Below are 18,465 nucleotides of genomic sequence, written 5' to 3'. Positions count from 1 at the left end.
GCTGTAGCATGTACACTATGGGAAATGTAAGAAGAAGGAAAATTGATTCAGTGCAAGTAAATCAAGAAAAAGACAGCCATGTTTGGGACTGAGATATGGGAATTTGGTTACTTGAAGACTTCCCCTCTGTTTGACCGACTGGGAAGAGGGAGAACTCTATTAAAAGCAGGAGTGTCCAACCTTGGCAACTGTAAGATATGTGGACTTCAACTCCCAGAATTCCCCAATCAGCCATGCTGTCGGGGGAATTCTGGGAGTTGAAGTCCAGGAATCTTAAAGTTGCCAAGGTTGGTTATCCCTCATTTAAAGCATCTCCGCAAAAGTGGAACTTCCTTGAGTCTGGCTGTCAATTCTATATTCTCCTTCTTAGAAACCTCACTACACTACGTTTGGCTGAAAGCTTTTGAAAAGCGTTATTGCTGCCCAAAGGTCCAAGTTCCCAGTGCTCGGATGCCACTCTATAAAAGAGGGATTGGCAGCGACTTCTATCTTGGCTCTCCTCTCTAACAGCTCTTCCTTCACCCCACCCTGCCTTTCCTTTGCTTGCCTGCAGCGCCGTTCTCCCAGGTCTGTTTCTTTTGCCCTATCACAGCAAGGTGTTTTTTTTAAAACCAACCATCTGAATTTTTTTTTGAAAGTAAACATTATTTGAGAAATTACCAATGTTTGATAGGATGCCTATATTGACATCACTCAAAAGTTTAGGAAAGCAGAGTGGATGTAACCATATGTAGGTTTCTTGTAGTGTGCTGTGGTTGTCAATATTATAATTAGCTACTATAACAATACCTTTGGCAACTGCCTGTTGGCAGATATTGATGTTATTTGATGATGGGAGGATATATTTTTCTAGGTGTCAAGTTGTTGCTGTTTAATATAGATAACAGGCCTTGATCGAGACTTCTGCCTGGCGGTATTTAAAATCCAATTTGACAATTGGCATCTTAACTTTCTGTCCTCAGACTGCAAACTGAAAGCAGTATGCGGCTTCTGAAAGACGGTTTTTGCATCACCCATTTGTGAAGGTTGTGCAAGTTTCATTGGAAGGAGATTGTGTAGGACAGCACCATTGAATAAAGCTTCTCCACTGAATCCTAGGATCCAGGAAAACCCTAACTCAGAGCCTTGCCTCTGTTCAGCCTTTGCTCCTCAAGTTGCAGCTAGGAAGAAGGACTGCTACGCCACACAGAATTAAGTGTCTTTTTAAGATGATTTGATTTCAATATTAGATTGCAGCCAGTTTGACTAATTGTCTGTGGCAGAAGCAAAACAAACACTAGTTTGTCAGCTTGTAATTATTGTTATTTTTTTTTAAAAAAAACATACCAATAGTCAAGGGATTAGAGAAGTCCCAGTTGAATTTACGTATTGGGAAAGACTGATGTAGTCCTTTGGTGTGGGTTTTGTCAAGCTTCTTCTTGCCCTATTGTCCATTTGTTTCTTGACAACCAAAGGGCTATCTTTTCTAATGTGCTTTTAACAGCCTCCTGAGACATTTACATTATACAGGCAGAATTTTCCATACAATTGTATCTTCAGGCCAGGAAAACCTCCAGCTGCTTAATCTCTGTGTATTTAGCTGTTCTTAAGAATAATCAGGTGAGCAGGAACAGAGAAATGGATGGTAATTGAAGCAGAATTTTAAACTCTGAAGCACATTCTCTGAAATAAAAATAAGGGTCCATTATTTTTCCGGAAGCTACTTGTCTACAAAGTATATGCCAGCTTTTTTTCACCATCGAAGAGAGGACACCAAATCTGGAATTTTGTTTGATTTTGATCCTCTCTTGGACTACTGTATAGTACCAGATTTGGGCTAACAAACATTTGGATGACCACAGGATGGCGGCAAAGAATTAGGTTTTCTGTATTTCTTTTCTGCCCTCTAGTGATGTCCCAACATTGATAGCCTACCGGTAGATGTGGTTAGCCACAATAATTTGTGAGGTGATGTGTCTACAGTATGCATGTTTCTAGGGAGTAAGATCATGGCATAGGAATGTATGCAACGCCTACATTGAAAGTATAGATGTAATGGCTGGTTGAAAAAACTACCCAAGGGGACATCTGTGCAAGAATTAAAGAATTTGTAGTGTGGGAGACTTCTGGGTTGTAAAGTTTGCAAATAACAGCATGGCGCCTGTTCATTGCCTTAGTGTATACACCAAAGTTTTATGTAGTTTTCACACTTAACACAGTCTAGTAAAACTATGTTTTTTCCATGAATTGCTCCCATCCTTTTCATATAGTTTTCAGCATAGCCAAATAAGCCAGGAGTTGTTCTGAAACAAATAGAGTGATGCCCTGAGTTTACCATACTTTAAAAAAATCCTCAACCTTCCCCCCCGCCCAATTTGGCACTACTAGACTAGGGGAAAAGGCTTTTAAATTAAAGAAATTATTATTTTATGTGCAATTTGTTACATCCTTGCCTCTTATATTAACCTGGAATTCATGCTAGTAACTGGGCTTATTTGCACCTGTTGCTCTTGTTCTCACAATGTCAAGGACCAAGAAATTAGAAGGATAAGATAGGAATAGAATACAGAATATAGAAAATAATAGAATAGAATAGAATAGAATAGAATAGAATAGAATAGAATAGAATAGAATAGCTTTATTGTCCAAGTGTGATTAGGCACACAAGGAATTTGTCTCTGATGCAGTAGCTCTAGGACAGGGGTAGGCAACCTTGGCTCTTTTATGACTCGTGGACTTCAACTCCCAGAATTCCTGAGCCAGCCATGCTGAGGGGAAAGGGAGAGGTTTCCAAGCTGAGCCATGCTGGCTCAGGAATTCTGGGAATTGAAGTCCACGAGTCATAAAAGAGCCAAGGTTGCTTACCCCTGCTCTAGGAGTACATGCAAAGCAACAGAATCACCGCCATCATCATCACACTAATGACAGGGCAGAATAAAGAAGATAAGAAAGTTAAGTGATAATACTACAGTCATGACTACATGAGAGTTAGGTGTTCAGCAGACAGCTGGCACGAGGGAAAAAAAAAACTCTCCCTGTGACTACTTCTTTTGGCATGCCCTGCCCTGTAGTGCCGTCCCAAGGAAAGGACACTTTATGTCCAAGATGTGAAGGGTCTTCAGATATTTTCTTTAGCCCTCCTTCTGACCCGTGCAATATACAGATCTTCCATTGTGAAGGCAGGCTGGTTGCAAGTGTTCTTTCTGCAGTCTTAACTGTCTGAAAGGAAATAAAAAGGAATGGAAAGGGTTCCCTCTTTCTGTTTTTTTTTCCCTCCTAAAGTATTCCAGATGCTCTGGACTACTCGTTCATTCCGGGCCAGCATGCTGGCCGGAAATGATAGCATCATAATCCAACATCTTCAGAAGGTCTGCTGGGTTCTGTAGCTTATTGGCAAACAAACCTGGCTTGACATCCCGGGATTGCAGGTGGCTCCCAACATACCTGCTGAGGTTCTATTGAAACAAGAATGCAAGGCATGTTCCAGCTTGCCAATTGCAAAGGAAACAAAACTACAATAGCACAGAGAGAAGGTACATGAGCTTTAAAATATCTAAGTATAGGAAAAGTTACTAGAGGAAACTCTTGTTTTTCTCTTGAAACTTCAAGGGCTAATTTATACAGCCAAACTGGAAGGGTGAAAATACAAGTATAATGAAGCTGGGCTTAGCTATATTGTAAAAAAAGACTGGCAGGTTTCTGTTCTAATTTGCACCTAATTGCCAAAAGTAAATGACACAGCATGTGAACTATGATATTAGAAGCAATATTAATTTGCTTTCTGCCTGCAGATTTCAGATATAATGCTTTCCAATTTAGGACAAATAATCTGACTCCTTTAAAACTGCCAAATTATTTTAGTGCTGGAGGCAGAAGATCTCCCCAATATGCTAAATAACTAAATTGCTGTCCTCACTTCCAAATTTGCTGCCTGAGGTAGCTACCTTGTCTAATGATAAAGGCTGGCCTTGCCCTAAGGTGTCCACTCTGATCTCAGCAATCTGTGGGTTTTGGGAATGGATTTAATCTAGCAACTTCTCTCTCTGATTATCACTGTCAACTACATTTAACAGACAGCCTCCCTTTTCAAGGATTGAGTTGGGATACCTCTAAAACAGGGCTTTTCAACCTTTTCATCCATTGTACTACTTTTAGAATATGGCAACATCCGAGTACCACCAATCGCCTAGCAAATTGTCAAAAACTTGATGGCCCCCCCAAAAAAGGAAAAAAGTGATAAAGTACAGGTAGTCCTCGACTTATAACAGTTCACCTAGTGACTGTTCGAAGTTACAATGGCACTGAAAAAAGTGCCCCCCAAGCCACAGCTGAGCAAGACAGTGCCCGGTGGTGCTTTTCTTCCTGTCCGAGGTTTTCATTGTTGTGAGCATTTCTGTTGAGGATTGACAGCGGGGGTGGGGTGGGGGGAGGGTGTTTGGTTTTTATTCCCCCCGTCTGCTGGGTGGTTATAGCAGGTTTTGGTCACTTCACATGACCCTGGGACACTGTGACCGTCATAAATATGAATCAGTTGCCAAGCATCTGAATGTAAATCACAAGACCCTGGAGATGCTGCAACATTCCAGCTGATTGGTGCTTCTTCAGGGCTTAGCAGAAGCACCAGGATCAGCGCCGAGCTCCAGCTGAATCCTGGCGCTGATCCTGGTGCTTCCGTTGAGCCCTGACAGCCCTGCAGCTCTAGCCATCTCTCGCTCAGGCTTGTGCAGTGCTGCCACTGGTTCAGCTCATTCCCCTCCCCCGCTACTTTTCTAGGATGGTCACGTACCATCTGCCAGGTGCCATTGTACCACAGGTGGTACCCATACCATTGGTTGAAAAGCCCTGCTCTAAAACAGGAGATGTCTCCAATCGGAAATGAAAGTGGCGCATTGGGATGGGACTGGGTAGAGTGAATGTCAGTTGCAAAGAAGAGAGGCAGAAGAGTTTTCATACAGTTTTCTATATGGAAATGTTTCTGCAAAGAGGAAAGGAAGCCACAGAGAAGTTATAGACCAGGGAACCTGCACCTCTCCTGCAGCTACTGAACCACAACTCCAAAAGTCACATTGGCCTGTTGTAAAGCAGAAACCTTTAAAGGGCCACAGCTTCCCCATCTTTGACATAAAAAGGTAAGGGAAATTGAGTAGCCCTTGGCTGGCAGGCAGTCCCCCAAAAGTCTGCTGAGTGAGCATAGGAGAAGGGGGAAAGAGAATGATTGGCATCAGAGGAACGACAACAACAACAACAAAAATAGATCACAAAGAAAATGGAGGAGGGTTGTCGAGATGAGAAATTACTCAAGAAGTAACCTAGTTTCAGTAAGTTTTTTTTTCCTTTTGTAAAATGTACAGTTACAGTTAGTAATCACTTCCAAAATACAATAGAAAAACCATGCAGCGTGTTGTGTTCTCATAGCATACCTACCCATGGTCAACAGAAGCCAGTTTTATTCAGCTAACAGCATTTCCTGGACTTCTCCAGTGCACTGAATCCTATAAAATCCCCACCAGATACGTCAGCATGATGAATTGCAGTATAATTGGCTAGTTGGTAGTTCAAGATTTTGTAGAAACTCTGTTTATTAATTGCTGCGTATGCCAGCTATCACTGCCATGAACCCTTGAATAGTCATAGACCAGCTGACAAAGGTTTCACTTCCTTTGAAGGAGGACAGCACTTTTGAAATGTAGTGTCTTTTGCAGTATTTCCTCCAACTGCAAATGTTGAAGCACTGCCTAAGTGGACAAATGATCTCCAGGTAGATGTCCTCCCAAGAGCAGCTGGTCTGTTAATTCTGTATCAGAGTCCTGTAGCTCCTGGCATTCCAGCAGTATTTATTTGCAACTCACCCACAGCTTTCAACGGTAATTTACTGTACAGGCTTTGGACAGGATCAAAGAGATTACTAGACTGCCCTTAAAAGTGCTGTGGATTATTGCTGGAGAAAAGCCAGGATGATGAGCATTTGTCAAAGCAGTCTGGGAATTGAGCGTGTTTTGATGGCATCAAATTCATGGTAAAAACAGCCCTAAGACAGGAGGTACATAGATGTAGAGGGCTTTGGGAAGAGAAAGTTGAGTCTTCCAACTTTTAACTTTCTGGGTCCAGCCCAGCTATTAGAGAGTAGCACTGGTGGCCTAATGTTGGAAAAACATTTGAATACTTTTCAAAGAACAGTGAACTGTTTGTGTTTGGTATACAGGTATCTTTAGTACAGTGGTTCTCAACCTTTTTAATGCCGCGACCCTCAACTGGTCGTAAGTCAAGGACTACTCAACCGGTCGTAAGTCGAGGACTACTCAACTGGTGCAGCACCGTTTGCAGAATGGGACTTTTGGTGGGCTCAGCAGGGCAGAGACAGCCTGGACAATTCCTATTGGCTTTTGAAAGCCAATAGAATTAGACTCTATTCAAGAGAGTCTATTCTATTGGCTTTCAAAAGCCAATAGAATAGACTTCTCTCGTAGTGATTGAGCATCATTTTCTGAGATGCTTTTAACTTCCCAGTTTAATTTAATGTACCTTGAGAGTTTTAGATTGTACCTCTATCCCAATATTAAACATGGCCGAAGTGTGAGGATTTGTGGGAATGGCCATGGGAGACAGGAGGAAGCGATGCAAAAGGTATCTCAGTCCCCAGAAGGAAAAAGAGCCTGGGAAGCATTTCAGAAGGGACCCTCCCTAATTTTCCAGAAAGTAATAGGAAATGAGGGGAAAAATACTTTTAGACTAACAAGATTCTGTTAAAGTAACCTTACGAAAAAAGATAAGAGCCGGTGTTCATTGTTATGCTTCTTATTTGGATTTCCCACAAGGCTACTACTAGGCAAAAACGGCCAGATGTTGTCACCTATTGGGACCATTTACTCTGCAGCCTTCTTAAAAAGGCAAAGAACGATGACAGTAGAACTGTATCCATCAAGAAACCATATCAGCAAAGAGCCCTGAGGGGACACTCCCTTTAGCTCCCTTTCAGAAACTCTCCTTTCTTGTATCAGTTTCCTGAAATGTACACATTACCCACCACCCTTCATGTAAATCTATGCTGGATGAACCATCTGTGATGTGGTAGGCTGAAGGCTTTCCCCATGACAAATCCACCAGCATTGCGGCTTGAAATAGCAGGTTGACTGTTTTCATAAGGAGATTTACTGTTGGTAGAATATACCAGCTGCTGGCTAGGCAACATAAAACTTGCATTCCATTACATTTAAGGAACAGCAATTTGGGCAAAGCTGTCATAAAGTAATAAAATTATTCAAAACTCAAATCAGTGGAATCACTTTAGACTCTGGGAAGACCCTTCCAAATTATGCCTTCTCAGGAAATTGTAGTTGCTCACTTTACTGGCACCTCACATGTTGTTGATTTCATTCCAGAAGGTCTGCCTATCAAAACGTATGAAGCAACTGTCATGGTTTCCACATTTTTATCAGTTAAGCAAACATCCTGGATAAACGTTGTTTCTGTTTTGAGAGGTGCATGGAGGTATATTGGATGCTTTTTCCTCTGGTTAAGTCTCCTTCTATTCCAGTGAATAAACATTCAGAGCCTTCATTCCCCCCATGGACTACCCAAGGCACTGGGTTCTGCAGCAAAAAGGGAGGATCCCAAGAAGACACAAGTGTTTCCCATGGGGTCAGGAAGAAAAAAAATCTCTTGCCAACTGCTAGCCACTGAAAGCTAAGTTAATTGCATATGCATACTCCTGGTGGAAGAAAACTCTTTTATCTAGGGCAGCAAAGGAAAGAAGAACCTGTGTTAGCCCTATGTACATAACTTGATTTTTAGACTTTGCAGCTGGGCTGTGAGCTACAGGTCAATCTCCAAAGCTGTGAGAGCATCTTGACCAGGTAGGTTTCACTGTACAGGGATAGAGGCAAATCTCCAGGATGCATCTGTACCAATTCTTCTGCCTAGATTTTGTGTCAAGACTTCGGAACGTGTATGTATATTGTGCTTGATGCATTTTGCTTCTTCTATTGAGAAAGGTGAAGAATTGTGCAAGCAGAAGCTCTATCCATCACTATTTGAAATCCTGTACACTACTGCCCTTTTATTGTTGTCCATATCTGCATGATGTTTAGATTCTAGGGTCCATTTCACAGGTTCAGGGGCTGTACGTCTTTAAAATAGAACTGGTGGTAGCAAGATGCTGTATATTTTTACACTATGATAGTGCAGAGTCTTGGAAAATGCTTACCTCAATAGATAGAATGAATCCAAATTTTGTTATGGGTTGGTTTTCATCGAGCAGAAAAATTAACACAGTAGACATCCAGATAGGATGCTTGTGTGCATAGGAGTCCCAGTCAACCTGAATCATCCAGAAACCTGTGCAGCAAAATGGCTTTCTGCAAACGTAATTAATGCAGATGCACATTCCCACAAGCAGCAGGATCATTTGTGCCAACGCAGATGTATCTGTTCCCATTAGTTGACTGAACACCAAAGAATTATATTTTCTTTTTGTCTGTGCAGGACATCTTATCCAGGCCATGCTACAACAAGTTCACTAGAAGCAAGTACTGATTTTCAAACCTTAAAAAGAATGTTTGCTGATTCAGAATATACAGTTTCTAGAAGCAAAAGCAAGCCAACAAAAGCACTTTTAAAAATCAGAATGTTTTTAATGTATAATAATTATTATAAGATTTACTTTTAAAAAATAATTTGCTTTCCATAACTGCACTGCACTAAAGCTGCTTCCTTACTGTCTTTCCATCGCCAGTTAAAAAGCCAAAAAGGCACCTGCAAAGTTAGAAACCCTGACCCTGTTTGACCCTGTCAAGTCACTTGTGTGTCTACAACCAGCAGAAGAACCAGCTTCAGTGTTTCATTCCAGAAGATCTTCTAAGGATAGGCCACCAAGCCCATGTTGTTTGTTACTTGACTCTGTGGGTGAATTTCAGACTCGTCATTCACTAAAACAGCCAATTTCTGCAAATGCACTACAGAACCAGACCCTACTGGGCTTGAGGGATGTGGTTTCCATCCAGATTTGTAATCTAGCATTTCTTTGCACAGGAAATGTGGGTGGCAGCATTGCATGATAGCTAGCTTCTGAAACCTTGCATGGTGTGCCTTCTGTATGCAATTCAATTGTGTTCTTAGATGCATCATGGCTTTGGCATGCAAAGCAACATGGATCTGCATGTACCCATGAGTGATTCCTGAACTTTGTGAAGCACAAGCCCAGCCAAATGTTCATCTAGATGCATCTTGCAGATACATGCACATTTCACATTGGATCATGTTTGCACGCTACATGCAATGCACATGATATCTCCCACGTCCCGGGAGAGAGAGAGAGAGAGCACAAGGCAAAATTGTATGCCTGCATGTCTAAAGCTTGGGCCAACATCCAACCTCCCCAGTATGCTGTGATGAGTCTTCTACCTCAAGGGAAGGAACTGAGTGGTGAACAATGGAGCTGATGAGAAGCAACGGATTGTCAATCAAGTAGTTCAGATCAATTTTTTTTCTCTCTTGCTTTTACTGACACTGCACTTCCTGTTCGGGAGATGTTAGAGATGATTTATCTAACTTCCTCTTGCCACAATCCTTTGCCAAGAGAAACTCCACACCTGCTATGCTTTTTCAGCATGGAAACGCACAACACAGAAACCAAACAAACCGTGCTGACTAATAGGCCCATGGTGCACCTGCGACTGGCTGAGGCATGCTGAAACTGCCTGCTGGCTGGCAATCGAACCAGAGGGGCACAGGCTGATAGGAATCCCCTCCAACACACAAAGTTCACTTTATGCACACAGGTGGTTTCATGCTCATTCATTGGCTATGGCTGTCTCTAGCAGAGTAGAGAACGTAACTGCCTTCTGGGTGGCTGAGGAGAAAAAGTTACCCCAGCCTATGTAGTTCACAGCTTGAGTGACCAGGGGAGCAGAACGGACAAAGAGCATTGCAGGCCACTGCAGGAAAAAGAGTCATTGTGCTCTATCGGATGGAGAGAGGGTGGGTGGGTGGATGGTGGTGGCAGCGGCAGCAATCCCTCTACTGCATGGTCATGAAAGGTAAGAGAGGGAGGGAAGGACACCTGAACAGCCTTCCTTTATTGGTGCCCGCTAGATGTTTAAAGTTTTGTACTCCCCACCATTAGGAATTCTCATGTTCCGGCACATTTGGAAAATACCAGGCTAGGTAAGGCTGCTCCACAGACTTCCTGAGAAATCAGAAAATGATTAATCAGTGGAAACTTAATATGCAACAGCAGAATTCGTAACAAAATACCCACCTACTTCAAAGAAAAGCAAGAAAGTCCAGTTGCCTCGTGAAAAAGCATCTTTGGGATACCCACCTATTCAGTTTCCCTCCAGAAGGCTGTTACAGGTGAACCTAGGGCATGTTTGTAGGATAGAGTAACTCTTAAGCCCAACTCCATGCAAATTCACTGAACTGGACCTTGGAATCCCTGTAGGCTGCAGAATATTCTGCAGACGTTCCAAAATCTACCTTGGGCAGAACAAAATGAGCACTAAACTGCTCCGCAGGTAACTCACCTGCTAATAGCGGTCTCCTCATTGGAGAAACACCTGATGGACCTCAGGAGCCCAGGGTTTCTACCAATGTTGTTTCAAAAGCACTGCATCAGAAAGCTGCAGGCCGCAAATGGTTGCCAATTGTAGCCATGGAAACACTATCACAGTTCTTGGGAAAAGGGAATGGCGGCCAGAGAATAGAAAATTCCGTGGCCCAATTCCAGGAGAACTGCACAAAGTGGCTTCTGAAAGCTATCATTGCATAGTGTGGTTGTGAGGAAATGGGATGGGGAGAGCAAAATGAAAAACACCTTTGCATAGTATGAATGGAGGAGAAGACTCTGAACAAAAACAAACACTGGAAAGGAGAATATGGCCTAATCCAAACGGAGATGGCCAGTGCCACTAATCGCTGCCAGGCACTGTGTAGATCTTAACATGATTGTACTGAGCCCAACGTCGCTTGGCTTAACTCCGTCTCTTGACCTCCATGCCCTTCCCTCTCCCTGGGTTGCCCTTTTGTACTTCTTCCTCTCCTTGGCCCATACAAACCCCCCAGAGGGCCCGGGACAGTCGCTCCTTACTGGGTACTAGCCAAGGCCCAGGGACCAAGTCTGACCGCAATTTCCTGCTAGGCCGGGGAGAAAGTAGCTTGTCACTCTCCCCATTCGTTCCCTGCTTATGAGGCCTCCAACCCTGTTCTCTGTCCTCCTCTTCCTCTCCCTGAGCTTTGCTGGAGGTCTGGTGCAATTGGCCAGACTGGTGGGGTTTGGGGAGCTGCTGCCTGATGTTGCAGAGCGCTGCCTCTCTGTCATCTCCATCGCCGAGGTTCTGTCCCACATTCTGGGGGACCAGGGACCGGTTTGGTTTCCTGTGCCGGTGCCTGGCTTTGTCCTCAGCCTCCAGCACCTGCTGCGTCTTGATGGAGCTCTGGCTGAACACACGATCTAGGAAAAAAACAGGAGACCAGTGAGTAGAACTAAACAGATTTGGTTTGAAGAAAGAGCGGATAGGACAGGCCTCAAAGAACCAACTGCTACTGCAAACTCTCTACTCTCTAAGTATTGGTTGATATTAGATTATAGTGACATTCTAGTCCAGACCAAATAAAAGTTGAACCGGGGTAGGCAGCTATTGGTAGAGAACTATTGGTAGGGTGAAGCCAGGGCAAAATCTGGACTTTACTAGATTCTTAGGTACCTCAGGATTACTTTTCTGGCAGAATATAGTTTATTGGCCGAACAGATAGACTCAAATGTTCAGTGGTTGGCAATCATATCTACTATTTACAAGTCTTGACTATTCAAGATGTTGCTAAGGAATACCCTTCCTCTGAACTTTCAGAAGGAACAACTGTTTCCTGGGCTATTCCAAGAGGCCATTTGCTCTCTGATTTCCAGAATACTTGTCTCTAGAAAACCCATAGGTTAATTCTGTCCGGATCGGAATTTGATCTTTGGAAATGATTTCCCTGGTCAATTTAAAGAGATTCATTCAACTATGATGGTGGGCAATATGTCAAAGGGCCCAAGAAGGATATGTCAAAGAATCGCAGCTGCCTTCTGGTCCTTGGCATGTCAGAAGGGCACTATCAATAACGTTCTACCAAATGTCTGCCTTGGGGAGCCAACACAGATCTCTTGTCAGATCATGTCTGCTTTAGATGGGTTGCAGAGAGATTTCTAGAAATTGAGGTTCTTAATGGGCATGGCACATTTTAGTGTGTGTGAGGAAATGTGATTATATTTCATAACATACTAATACATGGAAAATGAATTCCAAATAAACCAGTGAAAAAATTGAAAAGGAGGGCGTAATTACAAGCAATGATAGCTATGGGGCACAGTATAAAATACGGTATCAAACTTCTGCATTACAAAAAAAAAAACTTAATTGTTTCTATTGATCAATCTTTAATGCAGGGCCCTGTTGTCCTAGCTTCTTCAAATCCTATCCTTTATTTTTGAAGATGTTATCTACTATTTGCCCTAAACCTGGTAAATCTGATCTCCCCAATTCTAATGACTAGAAAGTTGCTTTAAAAGCAAGCAAACTCTAGAACTGATGGTAAATTTATTCTAAAAATTGATTTCGGCACAGAAACCTGGGCAATCATGTTTTTTTTTTTAACATCGCTAATCAGCATTGGAGCTTTTGTTGCTAACATAAAAAGCAGGTATTTTTAAAGCTCTGTCTGGAAAGAGGAGAAATAAGTTTAATCAGACTGCAATGCACTCTTCCAAATGAACTCCGCTGCCTAAAAATATCACATCTGTCTTCTCGAGTGGTTTATTGCTCTTTTTCTATTGCTATGCAGAATTTTAGAATACACAAGTGTTGGGAATAAGTTTCTTTGGGATATAGCTAAGGAAAGAAATCGGGGAGACTAAGGGCAGATATTAAATGGGGGAAGGGAATCAGGGGAATGAGGGCTGGCTTCAATAGGATCATCTTCCCCTACAGAAAGATATGGGCGCTCTCTTTATCACATACTAGTTTAGATGTGATTCCCTAGGAAACCAAGGAAGAGATGGGGAGTGGCGGAGTGGTAGGGTTGGTCCCACTGGGGGGGCTGGGCACCCACCATTTATGTTCGACCCGTCCCACGAGGCAGAAGCAGGGCTCCCCCCGGGGGGAGTTGGTCACGCAGAGAGCCAGGCTGGCCAGCAGCTGCCCTGTGGGGCGGAGACAGATAGAGACTTTGGGGGTGGGGGTGGGGGTGAGGAAGTGGCAGGAGAATCACAAGGCCAGCACAGATCAGGAAGGCAGGGGGGTGGTATGAAGCCAATCACAGACCAGAAAGGTTAAGATGAAGTTGGCACAGATTAGGTGGGAAGAGGGAATCAGACAGTATCATGTGCGGGTTAGGGTTAGTGCATGGAGGGTTGGACATACGAAGGGCGACGGGGCAGGAAAGAAAAAAAGAAGAGAAGAGAGGGGTGAATATTGAAGACCCAAAATCTGCTCCTGCAAAGGTCCTTCAAAGGAAAGAGGCAGCTAAAGAGGCTTTTGGGAGGGAGACACTAATTGCACAATCTGTTGCTCTAGATTGTAACTCCTCTCTTAAGTCAGATAGGCTAATGCCCTCTTCTCCCTCTGCTTATTTCTGGAGTAAGAATCACCAGAATATCCTGCCGTTCAATAAAGAATAAGGTCAAAAAAGGGACATTGTAGGTCAACCTCTCTAGACTGGAACCTACGCCTTTGTTGCATTAGCACAAAGGTGGGGAACGATGGCCCCTTTATGACTTGTGGACTTCAACTCAGGAATTCTGGAAATTGAAGTCCACAAGTCACAGAAGGGCCATAGTCCCCCCCAGCCCCTGCATTAGCAGGCTATTTAGCGCAAAGCAGATGATTTCTTATTTAAAGAAGGAAGGGAAGAGAGGAGGCGAGGCACGGACGTACCATAGTCAGGAATGAATCCATTGCCCCTCTTCAGCACCAGTCGTATTCGGCTCCCACCACTGCGGATATGTTCCACCGCCTGAGCATGCGTCATTCCTGCTGTGGACTCCCCGTTGATTTCCACCAGCTGGTCGCTCACCTGTCACAGTGTTTTAGCATGAAAAAGCCACCATCCCCACAAACGGATTGTGGGTGTGTGCCGAGTTTTTCCCAAAGCATCTCTATATATTTCCAAACTTTTAGTAACAAATGTTGAGAGCTACAGTAGAACAGGTAGTTGTCATTGCAACAGTGATGGGGAAAAAACAACAACTTTCAATCAATGCTCACATTTATGACCTTCACGGGTCTGTAAAGCAGTTTTAGGTCGTGCAGTTGCAGTTTCACTGCTGGACAACAGAGTTGCTAGTCCCGATTGTGGTCACTAAACAAGGACAACCTGTATATTTTTGTCAGATTCAGCGCTGGATATGAACTTCTTGTGTGTATTAAATATTCACAGTCGTATTTACAGAGAGCTCAGACTGTTTTGCTTATTGCAAAATTATTCTAGAATACATTGGGAAGGCAAGCATATTACCCTTGTATTTCAGATGGAAACTTGTGGAATAATTACCTCCTTAAAATTGCTAAGCGGTGATAAGGAAAGGTTGGAACTGGGTATGGCTGAGATAAGATTAGAAACTAACTCACAAATCACATTCTTAAGGTGAAACTTCACATTACACCATTAAATATACACATGGATTGTCCAGTGCTATCGTAAAAGAAGAGAATCTGATCAAGTGCTATCAATCATTTGATAGCTATGTGGGGGGCTATTAAGCTGTTACTTTTGAAGCTGCTGCTGTTGCTAGTAAGGGCACACGAGCCAGCTTTTGTATTTGGTTGGTGAATATTGTGTTAGAAGTAATAATGAAAAGTGACCAAATGTGAATTGAGTAAATGAAGGTTATATATTTGTTATGTATTTATTCAGTTCTAGGTACCCAGCAATATATATTCCATCTATTAAAAGAAAAGTATAAGTTTTTAAAAATCCAAATTAGCTTCAAGGACTTGCATGCTTTGGTATGATAAAGGATGTTATAGTGGTAATCCTCAAAAAAAAAAAAGAAGTTCTGCTTACGGTCCACATCAGAGATGGGAACTGCTATTTATTTATTTATTAAAATTTATAGACCGCTCCACTCCCGCAGGACTCTGGGCGGCTAACAATAAAAACACAATATAAATTAACAAAACAAACAATACAATAACATTCATCCAGGGGTCAGATTTTATAAACCCCAGGCCTGCCGGAAAAGCCAGGTCTTAAGCAGCTTGCGGAAAACCAACAGGGTGGGAGCGGTCCTAATCTCCGGGGGGAGCTGGTTCCAAGACGTGGGCGCCATCACAGAGAAAACCCTCCCCATGGCCCTGCCAAATGGCACTGCTTGGCCGACGGAACCTGAAGGAGGCCCAGCCTGTGGGATCTAACCGGACGAAGGGAACTATGAGGTAGTAGGCGGTCTCGCAAATAGCCTGGCCCTGAGCCATATAGAACTTTAAAGGTAATAACCCACACCTTGAATTGGACCCGGAGACCAATAGGCAACCAGTGCAGCTCACGGAGGATAGGTGTAACGTGGGTGTACCAAGGAACACCCACTATCACTCGCGTGGCTGCATTCTGGACCAACTGTAGTCTCCGAATACTTTTCAAGGGTAGCCCCATGTAGAGCGCGTTGCAGTAGTCCAGGCGTGAGGTGACAAGAGCATGAGTGACTGTAAGGAGAGCCTCCCCGTCCAGGTAGGGTTGCAACTGGTGCAACAGACGAACTTGTGCAAAGGTCCTCCCAGCCACAGCCATCAAATGATGTTCCAATTTCAGCTGTGGATCAAGGAGGACACCCAAGTTGCGAACCTGCTCCGAAGGGGGTATATTTTCCCCTGCTAGAGTCAACACTGGACAATTAACATGATACTTGGGAGGCAACATCCAAAGCCACTCGGTCTTGTCAGGATTGAGCCTGAGTCTGTTAACCCCCATCCAGACCCTCACGGCTTCAAGGCAACGGCCCATCACATCAGCCGCTTCACTGAGAGAGCTCGGGGAAGAGATATATAGCTGGGTATCATCAGCATACTGATGAAACCTCACCCCATGCTGTCTGATGATCTCACCCAGCGGCTGACATCCCTTTTTGTTTGAAGAAAATTGGGAAATATGCCGGTGTACAAGCACAGAGTTATATGGGTGCCTTAAACTGTTTCAGTGTTTTACATGCTAAGGAAGAACAAATGGGGTCTAAAGGAACTGAAGCTCAGATAAATGGTCTGAATTGGTGGACTCCTTGTTGTTAATCTGAGCTTGGTTGTTTGGGTTGAATGAATATGGCTAAAATAGCTGGCTATGTTACGAGTGTCTTTTGGAAGAATGGAGAAAAGGAAAATGGAAGGAGGAGAGGAAAAAAAGAATTTTATTGCATGATGCCATACAATTTATAGTAGCCTTCCTCAATTTTGGCACCCTCCAGATGTGTGAACTTCAACTGCCAGAATGATCTGTAATGGCTCATCTGGATGGAAAATTCTGGGAATTTTTTTTTCTTTTGACAAATGATGGGCACCAGGGAAAACTCATGTATAATAACTTACATTATTAGAGCTAGATACTATACATATGTTCCCTTGCCAGGTAATATAAACTGGAAGGCTATCTGCTCTGCTTTATCCAGCCTATGTTCTAGAATGCTAGATTGTACAACAGCTAAAGTTTCGGGGATGTGTGAGCGAGAAAGTCATTTTTGTCTGCAAGTCTTAATAAGTTTTCTAAACCAATTCACATCTGCCTGGCCTCAGCAACTTTGCATTGGTGCTCATTTCCTGAGAACATCACATACCTGAATCTTGCCACATTGCTGGGCTGGCCCACCTTCCATAAGAGCTAAGACGTAGATGTCCATATTATATTCACTTCCGCCCCTTAGACTGAATCCGAAGCCACTGGGCCCTCGTAGCAGTTCCACGGAATATTGGCCAGACTCCTGTGGAGCAGGGAGAGATCACAATCCAGAGAAGACGGCTGAGCCAATGTCCTTTCTTAAAACAACAGCAACCACAGAAAAACTATGTAAATAAGAAAACTATTTTAGGGGCCAAACTATCTCTTGCAATGGAAACCACTGAAGTATCCTGTAATCTGTACATTCACAAGAAACATTCAATACATAGGTAATGACACATTGTCTGTACTCAAGAAAAAATCATGGAGGTACCAGTAGTTACATCTTTCAAAATAAAAAAAAATGTTTCTAAAGTTATTGCTGTACTGAAAATAGGCTAGAACAGACATGTCAACCTCACAACATCAGGTGACATCGCGCAACGTATCAGGAGAGTTTTGCCATTGCCAGCATTCTGGGGAATTCTGGGAGTTGAAGTCTATTCATCTTAAAGATGCTGAGAAACACTAGGCTAGAACCCACCTCACAGATATTGTATCTCATCTGATTATTCCCAGCAGGATTGTGAGAACTGAATATAGTGAAAAATACAATTTGGTGTGCTTTAAAATGGAAAAGAATGTCATCTGTGGCAACAGCATTATGTTTTCATTTTACCAATTTGTTGTTTTAAAAATACCTGCCTCGACCTTAAAAGATTCTAGATTGGTTGAGGTGCACTCTCAATAATCATTTAATACTGGAGTCATATGTGAACAATACTAAGGCATCTGAGCTGGATCACAATTGAACACAAATGACTATGAGTTCCTTCACTATGAATAAGATCTGATCGGAATTAAAGGATAACAACTTTAATACCCTTTATTAAATCACACCCATTGGCTTTTCTGCCTCATGCAACACAAAAGGAAAACAATATTCAACCAATGTAACGAGGAAGTGATTGAGCTCTAAAGACACATTCTGGTCCACCGCAAATAAAGGGACAAGCATTCCTTACAATTAACTAGGGACCACAAAGGCCAACCAGGGGAATAAATTGTGTTTGACTGATTACAGAGTTTGCAGAGCCATTCCCAACCTCCTGTTGCCTGACCAGCAGCAGCTAGCAAGCCTCCATGTCTGTCTGTCTATAAGTCATCTTAGCCTTCCCCAGTGTATACTTTCAGATGAATTGGGAATATCCAAACTTCCAGGAATAGTGGATTCCAAACATTTGAAAGGAATCAAGCTGGGGAAAGCTGAGCCAGAAATTTGGATTTCTCATTTAAAAATGTAATAGATTCCTAGAAACAAACTGAGTTAAAAAATCCAAGTGTCTACACAGTGTCTTGGACTCAATGGAACATGCTAAATGTGTAAAACAGGTTGTTAGATTTTTAGCCCAACTAACAGAAAACATTTATGGTGCTTCCATTAGATTCTTAAGTTTTAATGAATCTTTAGAAGAAATCTATGCTAGTTCAGTGGCATTTAACAACTCTCTTCATGGTCATCCGCAGAGGAAGATAGTGGTTGTGCAGCTCAAGGCCTGCCCCTCTTCATGCAAAACACAGGTGTGGATTGGATACAAAGAGATGAGGTCATCACCTTGACTTTGGATACCTCCTCTTACACCTTTTTTTAGC

At 42.9% G+C, this 18,465-nt stretch overlaps 1 protein-coding gene across 8 annotated transcripts in view; it reads right to left on the bottom strand.

Annotated features, from left to right (window-relative positions):
- Positions 1-8,588: 8,588 nt before the first annotated feature.
- Positions 8,589-18,465, bottom strand: part of MAGIX (MAGI family member, X-linked) — a 35,225-nt gene continuing 25,348 nt past the window's right edge. For 6 of the 8 annotated variants that reach the window (XM_039324459.1, XM_039324461.1, XM_039324462.1 and 3 more), the window contains 3 exons: positions 16,772-16,915; positions 13,887-14,025; positions 8,589-11,425 (listed from right to left, as the gene is read on the bottom strand). In XM_039324459.1, coding sequence (XP_039180393.1) covers positions 10,947-11,425; positions 13,887-14,025; positions 16,772-16,915 — 762 coding nt within the window. In that variant the 3' untranslated portion in view covers positions 8,589-10,946. Of the gene's footprint in view, positions 11,426-13,062; positions 13,178-13,886; positions 14,026-16,771; positions 16,916-18,465 lie in introns of all 8 variants that reach the window. The other 2 variants (XM_039324464.1, XM_039324465.1) reach the window with 2 other exon arrangements.

Source organism: Crotalus tigris, unplaced genomic scaffold, assembly GCF_016545835.1.
Source record: "Crotalus tigris isolate CLP2741 ecotype Arizona unplaced genomic scaffold, ASM1654583v1 scf7180000024301.445443, whole genome shotgun sequence".
In the NCBI taxonomy this organism is placed as follows: domain Eukaryota; kingdom Metazoa; phylum Chordata; class Lepidosauria; order Squamata; family Viperidae; genus Crotalus; species Crotalus tigris.
This window is presented reverse-complemented; position numbering and strand designations above follow the sequence as displayed.